This window comes from Lagenorhynchus albirostris, chromosome 18 (assembly GCF_949774975.1).
Source record: "Lagenorhynchus albirostris chromosome 18, mLagAlb1.1, whole genome shotgun sequence".
Taxonomy (NCBI): Eukaryota; Metazoa; Chordata; class Mammalia; order Artiodactyla; family Delphinidae; genus Lagenorhynchus; species Lagenorhynchus albirostris.
This window is the reverse complement of record NC_083112.1, coordinates 67,388,080-67,406,997: the sequence shown is the minus strand read 5'-3', so window position 1 is coordinate 67,406,997 and position 18,918 is coordinate 67,388,080. Positions and strand designations below refer to the sequence as shown.

Below are 18,918 nucleotides of genomic sequence, written 5' to 3'. Positions count from 1 at the left end.
TACCAGTTGTGCTGTCAAAATTCATTCTTGATTTTTTTTGGAAACTCAAGTCCAACGAATTTTTACCTATATAGTATCATTTCATTGTTATTTTAAAATAATTCTGCTAGTTGCAGGTGGGAAGAAATGGGGTTTGTTCTGCTTTCCAGAGGCTGGCCCATCTGTATGACACACTGCACCGAGCCTACAGCAAGGTGACCGAGGTCATGCACTCAGGCCGAAGGCTTCTGGGGACGTACTTCCGAGTAGCCTTCTTCGGACAGGTGAGCCTCCTCTCTGTTCTCTAGGCCGTCCCAAGTCCTTTTTTTCTTGTTTAAACTCTATATACAAAGTGGTATTTTGTAAATTTTCTGTTTTCTAGAAATGCTAATTTGATGAATTTGTCATGTTTAGTATGGTTCTTATCTTCCTCAGTAGTAAACTTTCTGCCTTTTTTTCTTTCTTCCTGTCTTTTTATTACTTTCTTAAGGCAGCGGTAAGTTCTCTTTCCATAAGATATTCTTAGCGGCATCTTTGGTACCTCAGTGTGGTTTGCAAGTTTCCTTTTCAAGTCTGTATGTATATCTGTCCAGTCATTACAAACTCCAAAACAAAATTAACATTTTATTCCATTTACAGAAATAAATCACCTGTTCCCTTACACGTCTATACTGCATGTTTTAAACCAAATTAAGACTTTGTGGTTTCCTTTGTCCCTGTGCTTCTCTATCTTTTATAATACAATATCTCTGCAAGTAGATTTACCATTGTAATATTTCAGAAACCCTTTAGAAAAGGGGTCATTTAAATTTAACTGAAAGTTTAACCTCCAAGTCTCTAACATGATTAAATAGTATAAATTACAATCCATTTATTCAGGGTGTGTGGTTTTCTATGAGCATTCTATAACCTTCAATTTATCCTGTTATTTATTGTCTTTTATAACTTTATAGCAATACCAGTTTACAGACAGTGAAACAGATGTGGAGGTAATTACAGTAAATACATAAAAAGCAAGTAATGTAGTGAAATCACTGCATCTAAACTCCTAGTTTGATGTGGGTGTTTTTTGTTTCATGTTAGCCTGCATTTTTTCTTTTATATACTGTGTTTTTTGCACCATTTTCTCTCTTTCATTTTAGATGAGAAAATTTTTTTTTAATTTATTTCAAATATTAACCCAATCTGGGCTTTTTAGTTTTCAACCTTTTTCACTTCCCATGCAATACTTAGCCTTCTTGTATCGAGACATGATTGGTGCTAAAACAGATGATGACTGGTGATAATGAAAATATTTCCTGATCTTATGCTACAGCCCTTTAATATTTGTCTCATCAGGAAGACAAAACATAATTTACACCAACTTCACATAACTTTTGCCAGACCAGAATGCTTCCTTTTATGCCGTAAAATCCCAAGTAAACGGCAGAGATCAGGAGAAGCGTTTCTGAGGCCTGCAGATAGCAGGCTGCTGAGTCATGTCTTAGTGAGTCTTAGTGAGTTCTGCTCCTTGGGAATGTGAAACAGGCTTGAATCCCATGATTAGACTTCACCGAGGGAACACAGTCTTGAATCCCCAATCTTTCATTTCCCTCAACACTTAACGACAGCATTCTTGGATGAGTTTGCAATTTTGTGTTTCGCCTTTACCTTGCACCCAGACCTCACATTATTATCATTTTCCTTCCTATTCGGAAAGCCTGATTTTGTTTTTAGAATCATTCCCTTTTTTGTTGTTGTTAACTCCTGTAACAAAAGAATCCTTCCTGGGTGGTAAGCCTTGGGCTTATATTTGGGGATAGCTCTAATTGTGCTTTATGTCACAGGGATTCTTTGAAGATGAAGATGGAAAGGAGTATATCTACAAGGAACCCAAACTCACGCCTCTGTCAGAAATTTCTCAGAGACTCCTTAAACTTTACTCAGATAAATTTGGTTCTGAAAACGTCAAAATGATACAAGATTCTGGCAAGGTATGACTATGCTTGGAAACACATTATAGCAATATAATATTGTTTTTTTATGTATGATTGATCATATATTATATATTTATAAATGTGGTAGAAAAAAGAAGACCCAGGAAAAAGTCAGGAATGGTTGGCCTTGAGTGGCAGGTGTATTTTTTTTCTTAATACCTTTCTGTGCGTCCCAGGTGTCTTTCATTAAGCAAACCTTTATTTCATAATTTTAAAGATATTATTTTACAAAATAATTAACATCTGAAAGGATGTACTGTTTTTAGTCCCGCTATTTAGAAACTCTGTAGGAGTAGGGTCCTAGGTTCTGTTTGTCTTTGTAGTTTTTCCTTGCACTTAGCACAGTGCCTGGCATGTTACTTGACACTCTGACTGTCTGATATATGGACAGATGGATGGGCAGACAGAGAGACCAAGGAATGAACTAATTAGCCAGCACATTTGTAGGAATGAGATCTACTTTCTACTTAGAGAGGCTGTCCTCTGCTGTATCGCTCTCATGAAAACCCTTTCTGAACGTACACGTTTTTCCTATATGTTTATGTGTTCCACTGTCTTCAGGACATCTCCCAAGAGATGGGATCCCTTTGTTTCTGGAAACTCAGGGCAAGATAGAACTTCTGTTCTTTGCATTAAAAATGCTTCTCCTGGGCTTCCCTGGTAGCGCAGTGGTTGAGAGTCCGCCTGCCGATGCAGGGAACACGGGTTCATGCCCCGGTCCGGGTAGATTCCATGTGCCGCGGAGCGGCTGCGCCCGTGAGCCATGGCCGCTGAGCCTGCGCGTCCGGAGCCTGTGCTCCGCAACGGGAGAGGTCACGACAGTGAGAGGCCTGCATACTGCAAAAAAAAAAAAAAAAAAAAGCTTCTCCTGCTCAGTTTCCAGCAGCAATAAGTTCTACCTTTTTCTCAGTTCATCCTTTTGGAGGATCCTTCGTTCATTTTTGGGGGCCTGAGCCCTGCCTTGGAGTCCCCAGTGTCTGGAATCTGTTTCCTTGGGGCCCTTCATTTTCTCCAGAGAAGACTCTTCCAGTCTCCTGCCCAGGTGGTAGGGAGGGGACAAGGGAGGGGGGAATAATTCTGAATTCTGGAGGCAGGGGATGAGCAAGGGCGAAGGTCCCACGTCCGGCTTGCAGCCTTTCACCTGCCCTCCCTGCATCCTGCTCTGTTCCTTGCCCCTGCTTTCTGCTGAGACTGGTGAACCCACTTAGACTCTTTCCAGACCGGTTTCTCCAAGGAACGGTCTCTACTCTCTTGTTGGGCTGGAACTAGGGAAGGGAATCCCGGGTTCTGCCACCTCACATAGACTTTGGGCCACCTGCCACCCCACACGTCTCCTGGTCACCGAAACCCTGGTCCTGGTCCTCTACAGATGCCAGTCTGTTCAGGCTCCATAACAGATACCATAGACTGGGTGGCTTATAAACAACAGAAGTTTATTTCTCACAGTTTTGGAGGCTGGGAAGTCCAAGGTCAAGGCACCGGCAGATTCGGTGTCAGGTGAGGTTCTTCTAACTGCTTCACAGACTGCTGTCTTACTGTCGGGTCCTCACATGGAGGAAGGGGTGAAGGAGCTCTGTGGGGTCCCTTTTATAAGGGCACTAATCCCATTCATGAAGGCTCTACCCTCCTGACCTAATCACCTCCTGCCTCCTAATACCATCACATTGAAGGTTAATAGTTCTGCATGAGAATTTTGGGGGAACGCAGACATTAAGTCTATCACAACAGGCTTTTGTGGGGTGATCTGACTCCCCTGTTGTTGCCCCTCTCCATGGGAACTTGGGTTAGAACTTCTCTCCCAAGTCAGGAAGTACATCTCCATGCACCTGCCTTCCAGATATTCATTAAATTCATCCACTGCTGTTCTGTCCTCTCTTCTTGGTCCTTGCTGGTTAATTCTATACTGTCATTTTAATAGAGTTGTGCAAAGGAAAAGGGACAAATGTACATTGTTGGTCCATTTTTAGCTAGAAACCTCAACACAACCTTATTAAGACCTACTTCCTTTCTAGACCAAATCACTCAGGTCCAACTTGCCTTTTTCTCTGAAACCAAAACCTTTGTCTGGGTCAGGTTGTGGCTTTAACCTTAACAGCCTTCTGTTAAGGTTCTCACGCATTGGTTATTCTTGCCCTTTTGATATGTGGTCCTTGATGCAACAGCTGAAAGACGTCCTAGACCTTCTTCTCTTCCTCAAACACCAGTCCTTTATTCCTTCTGCTGAGGCACACATACAAGTTTGAAAGTGAAAACTAGGGAAACACCACTGAAATACAGGCAAGAATGGTCATTTCCTCTGCTTTTAAATTGTTTCTGCTAAAGAAAGTTAAGTCTAAGAGGTTCGAATACAATTATAGTGATTGGCTTAATGGCCTTTTCTAAAAGAAAAGTAACTCATGACTAGGTATTTTCTGAACTTGTAGTTTAAGGCACTTGCACATCTGTTTTTCATGTTTCTTCACACACGTCTCTGTTAAGAGAACAGTGGTGCATGATAATTTGGGACCAGTAAACCCATCTTGATCTCAGTTGTTTGCCCTCATTCCAGGATCGTCTCCAAATTCTCTGTATGGTCATTTCTTTCATGTCCCCTTTTATTGCTGTAGAAGCTTAAAAACAATACGTGCAAAGTAGATTTATCTCCCTAATAAATTAACTTTTTTTTTTGTATGGAAAGTGCCTATGTTTAATTTTCTAGCATGTCACAGAAGTTAGAGCACCACGAGGTCTAGCCGTGTAGTTTTAAAAGCATTCATGTGCTGAGTCTGTCAGGAACTAAATTTATAATCTGAGCAGTCTTAGATTAGTCTGTACCTGTATTAAATTAATTCATCTACATCTGTTTATATCTAATCTATCTACAGATTAACTATGATTTGGGGGCCTAGGCTTTAAACATTATTAGTAAAATAAACATTTTTGTCTCTAAGCCAAATATGTAAAACTACGGCTTAGAAAATAATCAGAGGAATCCAGATGGGGAGTCATGCCACACACAAACTAGCATGATGTCTTCAAAAAAGTCAGTGTCATGGGAAAAAAATAGTCTAGATTAAACAAGACTAAGGAGACAAAACTAAACGTAAAATGCAATCATTGATTAGATTCTGGTTCAAACACAAATAGCTATAAATAATATTCTGGGACATTTGAGAAATTCATCTCAACTTGGTATATTTGGCACTATTAGGAAATTAGTGTTAATTTTGTTACATATGATGATGTATTGTGGTTATGGAGGAGAATATCCTCATGTTTAGGAGATGCTGGCTCAAGTGTCATGATGTGAACCACTTACTTTGAAATGTTTCAGCTAAAAAAAAAGTCTACATATACGTGTGTGTGTGAATAGACACATATAAACAAATACAGCAAAGTATTAGCAATTGTTCTCAGTGGTGGGTATGTGGGTGTTCATTGTACTATTTTTTTTCAAACTTTTCTGAAATTTCCCAAAACTTTTACTAATACGAAGTGGAAACACACAGCTTCGGCATGCTTGGGAGGAGTCCTTTCAATAGCCATAGCGATATTCCATTTCCTTTATGCATTTAAAGGTCAACCCGAAGGATCTGGATTCCAAGTATGCGTATATCCAGGTGACTCACGTGATCCCATTCTTTGATGAGAAGGAATTGCAAGAAAGAAAAACGGAGTTTGAAAGATCTCACAACATTCGCCGCTTCATGTTTGAGATGCCCTTCACCCAGACTGGGAAAAGGCAGGGAGGCGTCGAAGAGCAGTGCAAACGGCGCACCATACTGACAGGTACAGTCTTCCTGGCCCCTTTCTTTAAGAATCACACCCAGACATCAGCCCAGATGTCAAGATAAAGAGCCCTCCAGAAGGGACCCAGAAGCATCTAGAATTGGAAGGGCACTTCGAGCTTAGTTAACTTTCCTTACATATCCATTTCAGCTTAATGTGTATCTAATGCTTGCTTTCGAATACTCATGACATTTTTCTATTTACCTGTTTGTATTTTATTCTTCCACCAGACCATAAGTTCATACCCAATGTCAGGTAGCTTACCCTTTTTAGAATCTGGTGAAGACAGCTCAGAATGCTTTTGCACACCATTTCAAGTGATTTGCAGACTCTGTAGACCCATGGCCCCCCCAGATTAGGAACCCCCGCACACAGTGCTGCATCTGTGTCATGGGAAGAGACCCCTTACACACCTGCATGATCTCTGCATGCTCAGAGATCTAGGTGGGGTGAATCAATGGGACATGAGGCTGGACCCCACCCACCTAGTCTGAGTGGCTGGCCACCTGCAGCTTGGGCACCTCCAGAACCAGGAAGCTCAGTGCATTCACAGGCTGCCCATTCAGCTGTGCCAGCGTTTAAATGGATCCTCGGTCCCGCTTAGCCATTGATCAGCCGCCCCCAGAACTGTGCTGTGCATCATCTCCCTGTTCCTGACAAGTGTAGAGTCATCTTGAGAGTGATTTCTACCTTCTTTAGGGGAGCTTGACACCATCGCTCTTAGGGTTGGGGTCAGCAAATGACGGGTAACCTGAAATAAAACGCTTTCTTGACTTAAAAAAAATTGGTGAGGAGGCTACTGAGAATGCCAGTTGTGTCTATCTCTGCTATTGAAGCCCATTTTTCAAAGAGTGGCCACACTTAAGTCGAACCTGGAAAGCACCCGCTGCTCGTCCAGCAGTCGATGCTGTCAAGTGTTCCGCCTGGGCGGGAACAGGGATCATCGTAATAGTTAGTGAAAGGAGCACTGTGAGGGTGGCATGTATCAGGTGAGGCTCCACCCTCGCCAGTGGACAGTACACTTTAAATGGGTGAACTGTGTGGTCTGTGATTTATGTCTCAGAAAAGCTGTTGCCAAGGAAAGAATATGGTTCATTATGAAATAGTTCAGAACAGCATATTGCACAGGATTTTTCACCGTTCTTATGAGGGAACTGAGATAAAAATTAAAATACAAAAAAAAAAACACCCCCAAACCCTACATTCTTAAAGAAGGAGTCTCTGCTCCTGCTTTTAGAATAATAAGATAACATGTAAGGCACAAACAATATTAGCCTCTAAAACGTTAACCCCTCCCCATAGGTAAATGAATTGTTTTTCTAATGGACACAGTAGCAAATTCTTACTAAGCAAAATAACTGCATTTCTAGGTGGAGTCATTTGATGAGAATTACCAGCTTACCACGTTTATCTCTACAGCTGTGATGACCTCAAATCAGTGCTTATCAAAGGTTGTTCGCGCGAATATCAGCAGCATCAGCATCACCTGGGAACTTGTTAGAAATGCAGATTCTTGGGCTCCACCCAGACCTTCTGGATCGAGGACTCTTGGGGTGGGGCCCAGATGGTTGTGTTTAACCAGCCTTCCAGGTGATTCTGATGCCACTCAAGTTTGAGAACTGCTGATTTAAATAAACTTAGCTCACTGATGAGTCAAGATCAGCATTTTTTATTACGATTATTCTGCTCAGGTAGCATACTGATTCATAAACAGTTACCATGAGGTGCTTTCCCTGGCCAGTTATGTCACAGAAATATTTTTGATTAGATAACGGGCTAGAGCAAAGCTCTGTACCTGCCAGAGCAGAGGGGATAAAGAGTAACCCCACTGCAGAGAGAAGCAAAGTAGACACAGGGGCTGTTGGCTTGGGAAACAACCACCTTGAGAAGGTGTGGGCAGTGCAGAGCCTGGGCCTGGGTCCTGTAGACCCAGTCACATCCTCACTGTGTGACCTTGGGCAGGTCACTTAACCTTGCTGCACCTTAGTTTTTCATCTGTAAAAAGAGATTTGTACTATCCATCTGGTGTCAAAGAATTTTGTAAATTATGCCCAGGTGTGGAAAGAATGTACTTCACTTTGCCACATCTCACCCACCATTGAGCTCCTTGCCTTTTGAGGTTGGTGAGGAGTGAAAGGAGATTATAACAACACAGCACCAAAGAGGGGTGCAGTTTTTGCCCTGAAAGATTCTCAGAATTTCAGAAGGATAATTACTGGGTAGTGTAAAGATTTAGAGAAGGGGTTATAAAAATGCTATTAAGAGCCTATAAACTACATCCACCTTCAGTTAAAGACACACAGACCAGGATATTCTGAAGACTTTGAATTTGAGAGTTTTCCCTTGTGTTATTAATCCCTTAGGTTCTTCTTCCACTGCATGCTTCAGAGCTGACCTTTGGCCTTCTAAGTTGTCGGGGAGCCCCTGCCCTCCCTGCCCTCTGAACCCAGACTGGCTCATTTTCCTGGATAGTTTAGTCAGTTAGCTGCAGTTGTGGAATCCTTTGAAAAACCTAATGATTGCCCTCCAGGCCCCCTTGGTGTAAATTTCTGAGCCTGCCTCCCTACGTGATTCCCTCTGTTCCTTCTTTCGTGGAACTCATTCCATGGAGTTTCTTCCCGGTCACTGTTCCAAAGTCTTCCAAATCATGTCCAGGCTCCTACTCAGGTTGGAAGTATCCTCCCGCCCCTCACCCTCTGTTCGGTCCAGCCAGACCGTACACCCACCCGCGCTTCTCAGCCATCTCTCCCTCGTCCTCCTGCCTGAAGGGCTGCAGATCACTGGTGTGGGGCGTTGATTAATAACACGGTGGCTCACTCAGTCCACCACCTAATTTTCCACCTTCCAGGCCAGTTTGCTCTTTCATTTAGCCATTTGGGCAGTAACACATTCTTCAGTTCAGCTAAACTCATTGAGCACAGGCAATGTTCCAACTTGGCATATCAGCAAAACAGAGCTCTCTGGCTTGTGCAGCTTAGACTCTAGCAGGAGGAGGCAGATGATAAACAGTAAATATAATGGGTAAATGTATCTGTGTTGGAAGGTCATACACGTTCTGGACAAAAGCAAAGGGGGTTGGAATTGTGGGGTTGGGGGCAGGGGGGCTGCAGTTTAATGGCGTGGCCAGGGTAGGTTTCACTGACAGTCCAGACTTGAAGGAGTTGAGGGAGCGGGCCCTGCACATGTCTGGAGGGAGAAGGCACCGTCGGGGCAGAGGCTAGCGGCAGGGGTCCCTGTGCCCGGCACATTCAGGGCACGACCAGCAGGCAGGCATGGCTGGAGCTGAGTGAGCCCCAGTGAGAGGAGAGATGAGGCCCGCAAGGAAGGCAGGGGCCGGGGCAGTCCCAGATTACGTGGACCGGGGAGGCTCACGCACAGACTGGAGTTTCCTGTATCATCACACCCCTACTTTGCCTCGTTGACTCTCCAGTTAACCATCGTAAGGAGCAGTGACTCAGGACTTATTTGGCTGAGTGAAATCAGCGCAATGTGCACATCTCACAGACACTGTTGGAGTTGGTTTTTCTCTCTGAAATAATGGCGCTACCGCACTGTGGCACTCAAAAACACTGTGATAACACTAATCACGTGTGTTTGGACATGGCTGTTAGCCTCATGAAACGTGTGTCCTGACAAGTGAGAATGCAGTGGCCCTCCCCTGTGTAAAGCGTGTCAGTCTATCACGTGCGAGTTCACCTCTGGCTGGAGGGCCGTGTTCTGTCTCCCTGGCTGATAAACAGCAGCATCTAGTTCTTGTCATGTATCAAAGGAGCCTTCAGTCCGAAGAGGACTTACCAATCCCAGGGTTGCCACTTAAAAACTCTGTGTCCACAAGGAACACAGAAGAAATAGTAGACACAGACCCTTGGCCTTAGATTGATAAAACATGTAGCGACTAGAACAGGCCTGTAAGTGTGTGACAAACAAGGTTGCATCACGTTGAATGTCTTTTCCAGCCTTGCTCAGACTCTGGGTAACCCAAGGGAACTCTGTGTTTTGCAGGGAGCCGGGCTTTCTCATTTTGTGATCAGTCCTTTTTGAGTAAACCCTCCCCAGCCACTTAGTAAATAGTAAAGAATCCAAACATAACACTCCATCTTACTTTAGCTTGTTAAAAAATAAAATAAGCTTTTAAGCATATGTCTACCTGTTTATTCATAAATATATATTAAATAAGAATATTATAGATTTTTACATATACCATACAAGCAATAAAGTAGAAATGTAAAACAGTACCAAATTGGAACCAGTTATTTTTCTGTTCTTTTTTTTTAATATAAATTTATTTTATTTTATGTATTTATTTTTGGCTGCGTTGGGTCTTTCTTGCTGTACGCACGTAGCCTTCTCATTGCGGTGGCTTCTCTTGTTGCGGAGCACGGGCTCCAGGTGCACGGGCTCAGTAGTTGTGGCTCGCAGGCTTTAGAGCTCAGGCTTAGTAGTTGTGGCGCACGGGCTTAATTGCTCCGCAGCATGTGGGATCTTCCCAGACCACGGCTCGAACCCATGTACCCTGCGTTGGTAGGCAGATTCTTAACCACTGTGCCTCCGGGAAAACCTTTCTGTTCTTCTTTAAATGAACTCTTTGGTGTTGATATGTTCAGGTGTCTTATTATAAGAAAGGAAAACAATATCGAGTGGCGCCTTTTTTGGTTAAAAAAAAAAAGTGAGAAAAATTAAATATTTTTATTTAATGTTTTTGAATCATTTAAAAGTTTTTAAATATCTTTATTATTATGCAACTCAAAGAGTTTGTGAATTTCTGCTTCATAAAATACTTTGCTTGGAAATATATTCTCATGTTATTTTTCATTGATTTCTCTGGCCGTACAAACTTAAGCATGTGATTCAAAGTTGTTCTATGGCTCAAGCATATTTCTATGGAACTCTTTTCTGGACTTAATTTATTATATGGTATCTCAAAATTGTTTATTTAGTCTTTTTTATATTTGCAAAGCCATCTTATACCTACTAGCTCATTCAGCTCTCATAGTTTCCAAGGAAGTAGTGCATTTATGGGTGAGAAAATTGAGCAGGGAATGAGAAAGTGATTTCTTCAAAGACAAACTTCTCATATTAAAGTTGACAAGAACCCAACGCTCTTGACTTTATGTGATGCCTGTCATGCACAATGATAAACGAGGACAGTATTCTGGTTCCACGAAATACTGGCATGTGACCTAGGCAAGCTCTGGGTTCCTTATCTGTAGAATGGGAGTAATGATCACTTCTACATCAGTACTACTGAAGCACGTGCAAGCTGTGGACTCATTCTAGGCCGTGTTCCTCCACAGCCATACACTGCTTCCCTTACGTGAAGAAGCGGATCCCCATCATGTACCAGCACCACACGGACCTGAACCCCATCGAGGTGGCCATTGACGAGATGAGTAAGAAGGTGGCCGAGCTCCGGCAGCTGTGCTCCTCGGCCGAAGTGGACATGATCAAACTGCAGCTCAAACTCCAGGGCAGTGTGAGCGTCCAGGTGAGCCGGGCGCCGGACCAAGCAAACCACCGGGCAACAGAGAACAGATCCTTAGACCTTGGGAAATTTTAGGTCGTTCACACCAGCAAGGTCCAGTGTAGATCCCTGGCTTTATCAGGTGATCCCCGTTACCTCCCTTCAATATTTGTGCGGTTTCTCCTGATGCCAGAGGGGCGGTAGCCTTGGGGCTACGAGAGTGTCATTCTCACCAAGTTGTCTGCCAGGGGTAGGAGGTAGCTCTCCATGCAACCTGGTTTTTCAATAATTTGAGGAATTCTGGGTGCCTAATTGGAAGCATAAAGACTCTTTTAAATATAAAGCAAGCGTGGATAGCTATTGGTTTTCTTATAAAACTGTTGTTTTTCTGGTTTCTATGAAAATTGCACCTGAAAAAGTACATTAAGTTTCACTCTCTTAATGGTATCTTTTATTAACAAAATTATTCATTTTAATATAGCCCAGCTAATCAATTTTCCCTTTATTTGTGTGTCCTCTTTAAGAAATCTGTGTCAGAGATATTCTGTGTTTTCTTTGTTTAGATTCCTGTGTAGGTGTGCAATCTATCTGAATTGGTTTTTGTATGTGGTAGCATATAGGGGTCAAGACATTTTTTTTTCCTATAGCTGTTCAAGTGATGTGTACCGTTTATGGACAAAGTCATCCTGGATCTAGGTGCTGATTATACAAATATGTTCAGTTTGTGAAAATTTATCAAGCTAAACACTTATGATATATGCACCTTTATGTTTGTATAGTGCACTTCTATCATGGGGGTTTTTTTCAGGTATTTTATGTATATGATTTCCTAAGAAATTAGTAGATGTTAAATCACTCCCTCCAGGGACCAGCATGCTTCTTGCTTTATTGACGTTTTTAAATGTATATAAATAATTCTATCATCTGCTTTATGTATATATTCCCATATCCAATTATTTTCTCTTTCTGGAAGGGTGTGTTTATGAAAGTTACATATAGATTGTAATACAATGGTTTCATTTCCTGCAGTCAGTTTTTGTCAACTTTTTATCAGATCCACGCTGAGCTGTTACCTAACATTTTTCTAAATGTCTGTCATTCACTGCAGAAGTTTTCACAGATGTTTTCAGCCTCTTCTCTTATGGCCCAAAAGACTAATGTGCCAAAATAAGTTATCAAGCGAATATGATAAATATTCCAGCCACATGATTGATTAGATAATGGGCCAGAGGCCAAAACTTTCTGCAGCTTAAAACAAAACCTGGCCTGGGAACATCCAGCCTCTATCTAAGGCCAGTGGAAGAGGGTGTGCCAGTAAGGGATGGGGCTGGACAGGTCTAGCCTTCTAAAGGGCAAAATGTGCCCTGCCGTTGGATAGTGACCTTGAGGGGTTTTGTTTGTTTGTTTATTTTTTATACAGCAGGTTCTTATTAGTTATCTATTTAATGCATATTAGTGTATACATGTCAATCCCAATCTCCCAGCTCATCCCACCACCACCACCACCCACCCCACTTTCCCCACTTGGTGTCCGTACGTTTGTTCTCTACATCTGTGTCTCTATTTCTGCCCTGCAAACCGGTTCGTCTGTACCGTTTTACTAGATTCCACATATATGTGTTAATATACGATATTTGTTTTTCTCTTTCTGACTTACTTCACTCCGTACGACAGTCTCTAGGAGTGACCTTAGAGTTTTATAAATGCCCCATCATCTTTAAAAGCAAAGAATTCCATGATGAAATGAAGAGATTAAGTTTATACCTGTGCACCCTCCAGGGTAACAACAAAGCTGGAGTCAGGGGAAATGAACTTTATTGTTTTATTTGTGTGTTTCTTTAACTCTTCCACCAAGAGCCTCTGGGCTTGCTGTTGTACAGGACAGAGCCATCAGGTGGCTCCGTGATTCTGCACTCCACTCCAGGATCTTGTTGTGCTGGACTTCATGAAGTCTCATCAGCTTCCCTTCTGCATCTTCTTAAAACTGAACATATGTATCGTTTTGGATAATCCTTCATTTGGGTTACCTTTAGGTTATTAACATAGCTCTCCACACATATCCAGTAATCATATCCAGTTATCACCAAGGGTTAGCTAGTTGTCCCTGTCTCAGAGGACCCCACCTCTAATGTCTGTGCCCCCCGTCTCCCCACCTCTGGTGTGAATTCTCTCGGCTCAGTTACTGTGCAAGTCCTGTACACTGTGGACCAGGACCACGGCCCGTCCCCTTCACCGACAGCCACAGACGAGACAGACAGCCCTCCCTACTTACCTTCCAAGTCCACCAGGCCTCCCAGGAAAAATCGTGCACTAATCACATGGTCAGGACCTTTCCCAAGATGTCTCAGGTGCCTGGAACTTTCTCCTTCCCATCCAGTGTATCTAACCTTCTTTCTCTCAACACTCCCACGTTTCCTGACTTACCCAACCTCGGCGAACTCTTCTTGGTGAATTAAAGGAGACATTCAGGGCTCTGGTTCACTCATCCTGTTGCTAAATGCCCCAAATCTTTGTCTTTCCAGCCCACCTGAATGGTTAGTTCATTTGAGGATAGCAGATCAGCTTGCCCATGGCTATCTACACAATTCCATGAGGTGAACAGTTGGTTTTTTAAAACTGGCTCATATGCTTAATTTTTCAATTTTCATTGCACTCGCCAGATTGACCTCTTAGTTCAGTGTCATGTAGCACAAATACCAGTTGGAGGACTTGGGCTCTGATCTCAGGTGTTTTGCTTATTGGCTATTCGACCTTGAATGGGTCCTTAAGTTTTCCAAGCATTGGTTCTTCCTACATAAAATGAACCATCATCACAAGTGCCCTAAGGATGGCTGAGATGATAAAATCAAATCGTTTATAACATCATGAGCTTTATTCATGGTTTCCTCTTTGGTGTCCTAAATTCCTGGAGGGCAGAGGTCATGACTAACTCACTCAAGCAGCATTTTTAGCAAATGCCAACTGAAACTAAATTAATGATAATTGGTATTTTCTTCATAACGTAATTTAAGATCTTTGTTCTTTATCTAGGTCAATGCCGGTCCACTAGCATATGCCCGAGCTTTCTTAGACGACACAAACACAAAGAGATATCCTGACAATAAAGTGAAGTTGCTTAAAGAAGTTTTCAGGTAAAGCACACGGGAAATGTCTCTTTTTCTTCAAGTATTGATCATTTCTGTGCTCACTCAAGAACGAGATCCTACCAGTTGGACTCATCCTGTGTTCTGTACATGCCTTGATTTCCCTCTCCCACACCGTTCCAGGCAATTTGTGGAAGCTTGCGGTCAAGCCTTAGCGGTAAATGAACGGCTGATCAAAGAGGACCAGTTAGAGTATCAGGAGGAAATGAAGGCCAACTACAGGGAAATGACGAGAGAGCTTTCTGAAATCATGCATGAGCAGGTAGGTGCCACTCTGGAGTGCTTCTCATTTTTAGGGAGCACACATCAGTTGGGGTCTCAAGTGCCCCCAATGATGGCCTAAACCCTCCGACATCCTTCCAGAATTTTGCTATCTGAAGGATAGTGTAGCATGCTGCACTGCCGCTACTACCTAACCATGGGTACCTGGGGAGCAGCTAACATTGTGCTCACCCGTCATTGTCTAATATGACCAGAGGAGACCAGCACCCTCCTCCTCTTTATCACTTAATCTAGCTCAAAAACACCTCACATTAAAAAAAATACCAATACCATTCCTGGAAGCTTCTTTATTCACCCAATCCTTTGGAAGAATAGGGTTTACCAGCCTGGTTTAAGGAATTCTCTGTTGTAGTATGTGTCTTTCACCATTTAAAGAGAGAGGGTCGTTCAGTTTTTTACTGTTTACAGCTGACCTGGGTGCCCTTGTGGGTTCCTCAAGGCTACTTCTTTATTCCTTGTCACTGTGGGCAGCTTTCCTGATTACACTGCTACTGTCGTCTTCCTGTATGAATTCCTTTTGGTAGGATTACATATGTGGGCTCAGTGGTCATCGGGGGGACAGCTGCCCAGGGAACTGAGTGAATCTCAAAGGCGATCATCTCCTATTGCTTCTTGAGGGGTCTGTTCTCCATCAACCACAGCGACTTCTTCTGAGTCACGGACTCAGTCTTTATGATTAGTGTTGGCACCTTGATAGCACACGACTGCTTCTGTCTGTTCCCTACGGTACTGTCTTTCATTCTCGCAAAATGGAAGCCAAGACCATTTGTGTCAGTTAACGTACCATGTGATGATTTAGTGAGAAGGATTCTGTTGTAGGAAACTCACTTAAATGTCTAAGCTTTAACTTGCTTTTTTCTCTCCTCCATGCTCACACGTTCAGATGGGATGGTAATGTCATTTTTTAATTTTATTTCTCTGGATCTTGATAACTGGCTCACATAAAGTTATTACTGAGTTTGGGCAACTGCAGACATTGACGTAATGACCATGCACGTGCAAAAAGAAGCCCTCTTCTGGGCATTTAGAAAAGTAGGAAAACAAAACTGAATAAACATGTGAATCATTAAGCAGAAAGAGAAGGTCTCATGGGAACAAGTTTTTGCAGAAAGCTCAAGGTCTTTTCCATGGGGCCTCCAGACAGGATGGAGAGCTTGGTCAGTGGGTGCCAGCACTTGGCACTAGAAAAGATGAAAGTAGGAAGAAAATTGTGGGCTGAGAATATTAAAATAAACTTCCAGATTGTATGGACACAATGCCATGCCGTGCTCTAAACTACACCTTGAACTTTCCATTATCTCAACAACTATGAAGATTAAACTTTGAACCCTTGAGCAAAAAGAGTCATGACCTGGAGTAGACTTGCTTTTGGATTTTCCAGGGGAGCCTCTGAGTGTGTATGTTCTTCTCAGTTTCCACCTGGCAATAGCCCGAGTCTTGCACTTAGAATTCTTCCCTGCATTACTGAGCGCGAAAGAGACTTGATCAGGGTCAGCGAGGCAGCCACTCTCTTGCTCCCAGGGTAGAAATCTGTAAGACCCTAAGAGAAGGAGCTGGTAGAGAACACCGATGCTCCAGACTCAATTAAAAAAGACTTTTCCAGGGGACAAGGCCAGGTCGTGTCCCCATCAAGTGTGTGTAGGATAGGCCTCAAGGTGCCTTATAACCGGTGAGGTTAGAAGACTGTCCACTCACTAACCTGGAAAGGAAACAAAACATGTTGTTCTTGACTTTCTGCTTAAAATCCTGATCTGAAAAACGTCATTTATGAGGTGAGCTAACACGCTCCCTCTGCAAACCACCAAAGCCAAGCTCTCTGAGGGCACCGCCACTCACAGTAACAGTGGCCACTGGATGATAAATGTGAGAAGTGTCATTTGGAGCAGTTTACGCTTGGGTAACCTTGTGTTTCTGTGCCTCGAGATTTGCCCCCTGGAGGAGAAGACCAGCGTTTTGCCGAATTCCCTTCACATCTTCAACGCCATCAGTGGGACCCCAACAAGCACGCTGGTTCACGGCATGACCAGCTCGTCCTCCGTGGTGTGACGTCATCTCGTGGACCGCGTGTGGGGACTTGCTTTGTCATTTGCAAACTCAGGATGATCTCCAAAGCTACTCACTGGGCACATGCCAAGGCCCGGGGAGGCGGAGCCCAAGGAGCAGTCGAGGGGAACGCGCGAGAAGGGAAAGGAAGAGCCACGTTATTTCATAGCAGATGTTCTGCAGGGTCGTAGGAGAGCACACATATTTTTTTAAACCTTGCTGGCAATAGTCAACATTTTCATTATGTCTTAACAGAGGTATGTGGCGGACACTCTTAAGCTGGAGTTAAATTTTATTCTTCCTTACAGAGTAGTATTAAAAATAAACGACCTGGAGAAAACAAGTATTCTGGAATGTACATAGCACTGAAATCGAGGCTGGGGTAACCTTTTGCCTCTAGGCTAAGCTGGAAAATCTTGAAAATATTTTTTTTTTCCTGTGGCACATTCAGGTTGAATACAAGAACTATTTTTGTGACTAGTTTTTGATGACCTAAGGGAACTGACCATTGTAATTTTTGTACCAGTGAACCCGGAGGTTTAGTGCTTTTATACTCATTTACTTGCATTTAAAAAATATGAAAGCTTAAGAAACTATGTGAGCTTAAGACTAGTCAAGCAGTTTAGAACCAAAGGCCTGTATTAATAAACACAACTATGCTAAACATTTAAAGTAGTACAGTATACTGTTATGTACATAGAGTTTGTTAATACAGTCTTGGCATTGTGTACATACACGTATGACATTTCTACATTTTTAATACTCACATCAGCTTCCGCATAAAGTTTAATTGTGACAGATTTGTGTTGTTCTTAGTATATGCAACACACTTGACTTTACTGTTTTATTCTTGTACATAAAAAAAGTGCAATATGGAGATGTATACAGTCTTTGCTATGTTAGGTTTATAAACTGTTTTAAAAATTTCATCCTTTTGCCAAAATGGTGGAGTATGTCATTGGTAAATCATAAATCCTGTGGTGAACAGTGGTGTAATGTAAAGCTTTCACCATGTTATATTTTCTTTTCAGACATTAATTTAGTAATTTTATATTTGGGAAAAATAAAGGTTTTTAATTTTATTTAACTAGAATCTCTGCCCTGCTGTAATTAAACATTCTGTACCACAGCTGTATTAAAAATAACATTGCTGATTTTCCGGTAGTGAGTATTGGGTATTTATTGTCTGACAGTCCTAAGAGGGGCAGGATAATTGAAATATTTGGGGGTGAAATAATGTGGTAAAAGAAATTTGCTTTAGAGTACCTAAGGGGGAAACAAGAGGGTAGGTAGGTGACAAATGTTGGTAATTGTGGAAGCTGAGGCTGGGTATGTGGGAATCATTATACCCGTTTCTCTGCCTTTGTGCAACGTTTCCATGGTACAGATTTCAAGAGGCAGGGCTAGGGGCCAGATCTTCCAGGGGATGTGGATAAATGCCTTGTTACACTGCAGTCTGGCTCTGAATTCTACTGGTTGTTCCCAAGTATACATAGACAAGTTAATACTTCTGTCTTTTCCTCTTCAACTCTACCAAGGTCTCCATCTTTATCATCTCCCTGCTTGCTTTGAAGGTGAGTACTCTGGGATAAGATGGTCATGTATCCCAGCAATGCATCAGCGGCCAGGGGTGCCCACACTGCCTGTGCCCTACATCATCATAAACGCTGAAGCCGAGTCAAGTGATGCCTCAGACTGCAGGTGCTGGTCCTGCCTGTGGTGTGCCCAGGGACCCAGCGGAGGAGCCACTCAGCCCCAGAGTTCCAGCGATGGAAGAAAGAGGAGTCTTTCACAAGAAATAAAATAGCTGGTTTTCCTACTTGAAGGGTTTTGGAGGCTGTCTTTTTTCATAACCAGTTGAGGAAGGAAATCATGATGCTGTGTACATCCTGAGCACCCAGATGCCAAGGATCTTATGGTGTCTTTGGAACTTCTCTATCAGTGGGCAAGGCTGTATTTTACAGATGGCGACAAGGTCATGAAGAAGAGATGTGAGGAGTTACGACAACTCACCAGGCTGCAGCCCATTCATTAGTGGATCCAGACTCAGGGCTTGAGAAGATTCTCTGCGTTTGCCCTGAGTCTCTGACATGTCGGCCCCGTGTAATAAACCTTGACTCTCCCTAACACCAGCAGGGATAGGTATAAGAGTTTGTCTCCCTTGTCGCCGAGCTGGATTTCCTGGTCACAAATGACTCATTTAGAAGCCATAAAATGCAGGTCATCGTGCAGTAAGATAAATGTATCTAGAAAGAGCTAACTTGCT

At 42.8% G+C, this 18,918-nt stretch overlaps 1 protein-coding gene across 22 annotated transcripts in view; it reads left to right on the top strand.

The window, feature by feature from the left end:
* Positions 1–18,477, top strand: part of DOCK9 (dedicator of cytokinesis 9) — a 282,879-nt gene extending 264,402 nt beyond the window's left edge. For 12 of the 22 annotated variants that reach the window (XM_060129286.1, XM_060129285.1, XM_060129277.1 and 9 more), the window contains 8 exons: positions 150–263; positions 933–968; positions 1,806–1,952; positions 5,513–5,723; positions 11,018–11,208; positions 14,215–14,315; positions 14,451–14,589; positions 16,533–17,809. In XM_060129286.1, the coding sequence (XP_059985269.1) occupies positions 150–263; positions 933–968; positions 1,806–1,952; positions 5,513–5,723; positions 11,018–11,208; positions 14,215–14,315; positions 14,451–14,589; positions 16,533–16,655 (1,062 nt within the window). In that variant the 3' untranslated portion in view covers positions 16,656–17,809. Of the gene's footprint in view, positions 1–149; positions 264–932; positions 969–1,805; positions 1,953–5,512; positions 5,724–11,017; positions 11,209–14,214; positions 14,316–14,450; positions 14,590–16,532; positions 17,810–18,190 lie in introns of those variants that run through there. The other 10 variants (XM_060129288.1, XM_060129282.1, XM_060129272.1 and 7 more) reach the window with 5 other exon arrangements.
* Positions 18,478–18,918: the final 441 nt, after the last annotated feature.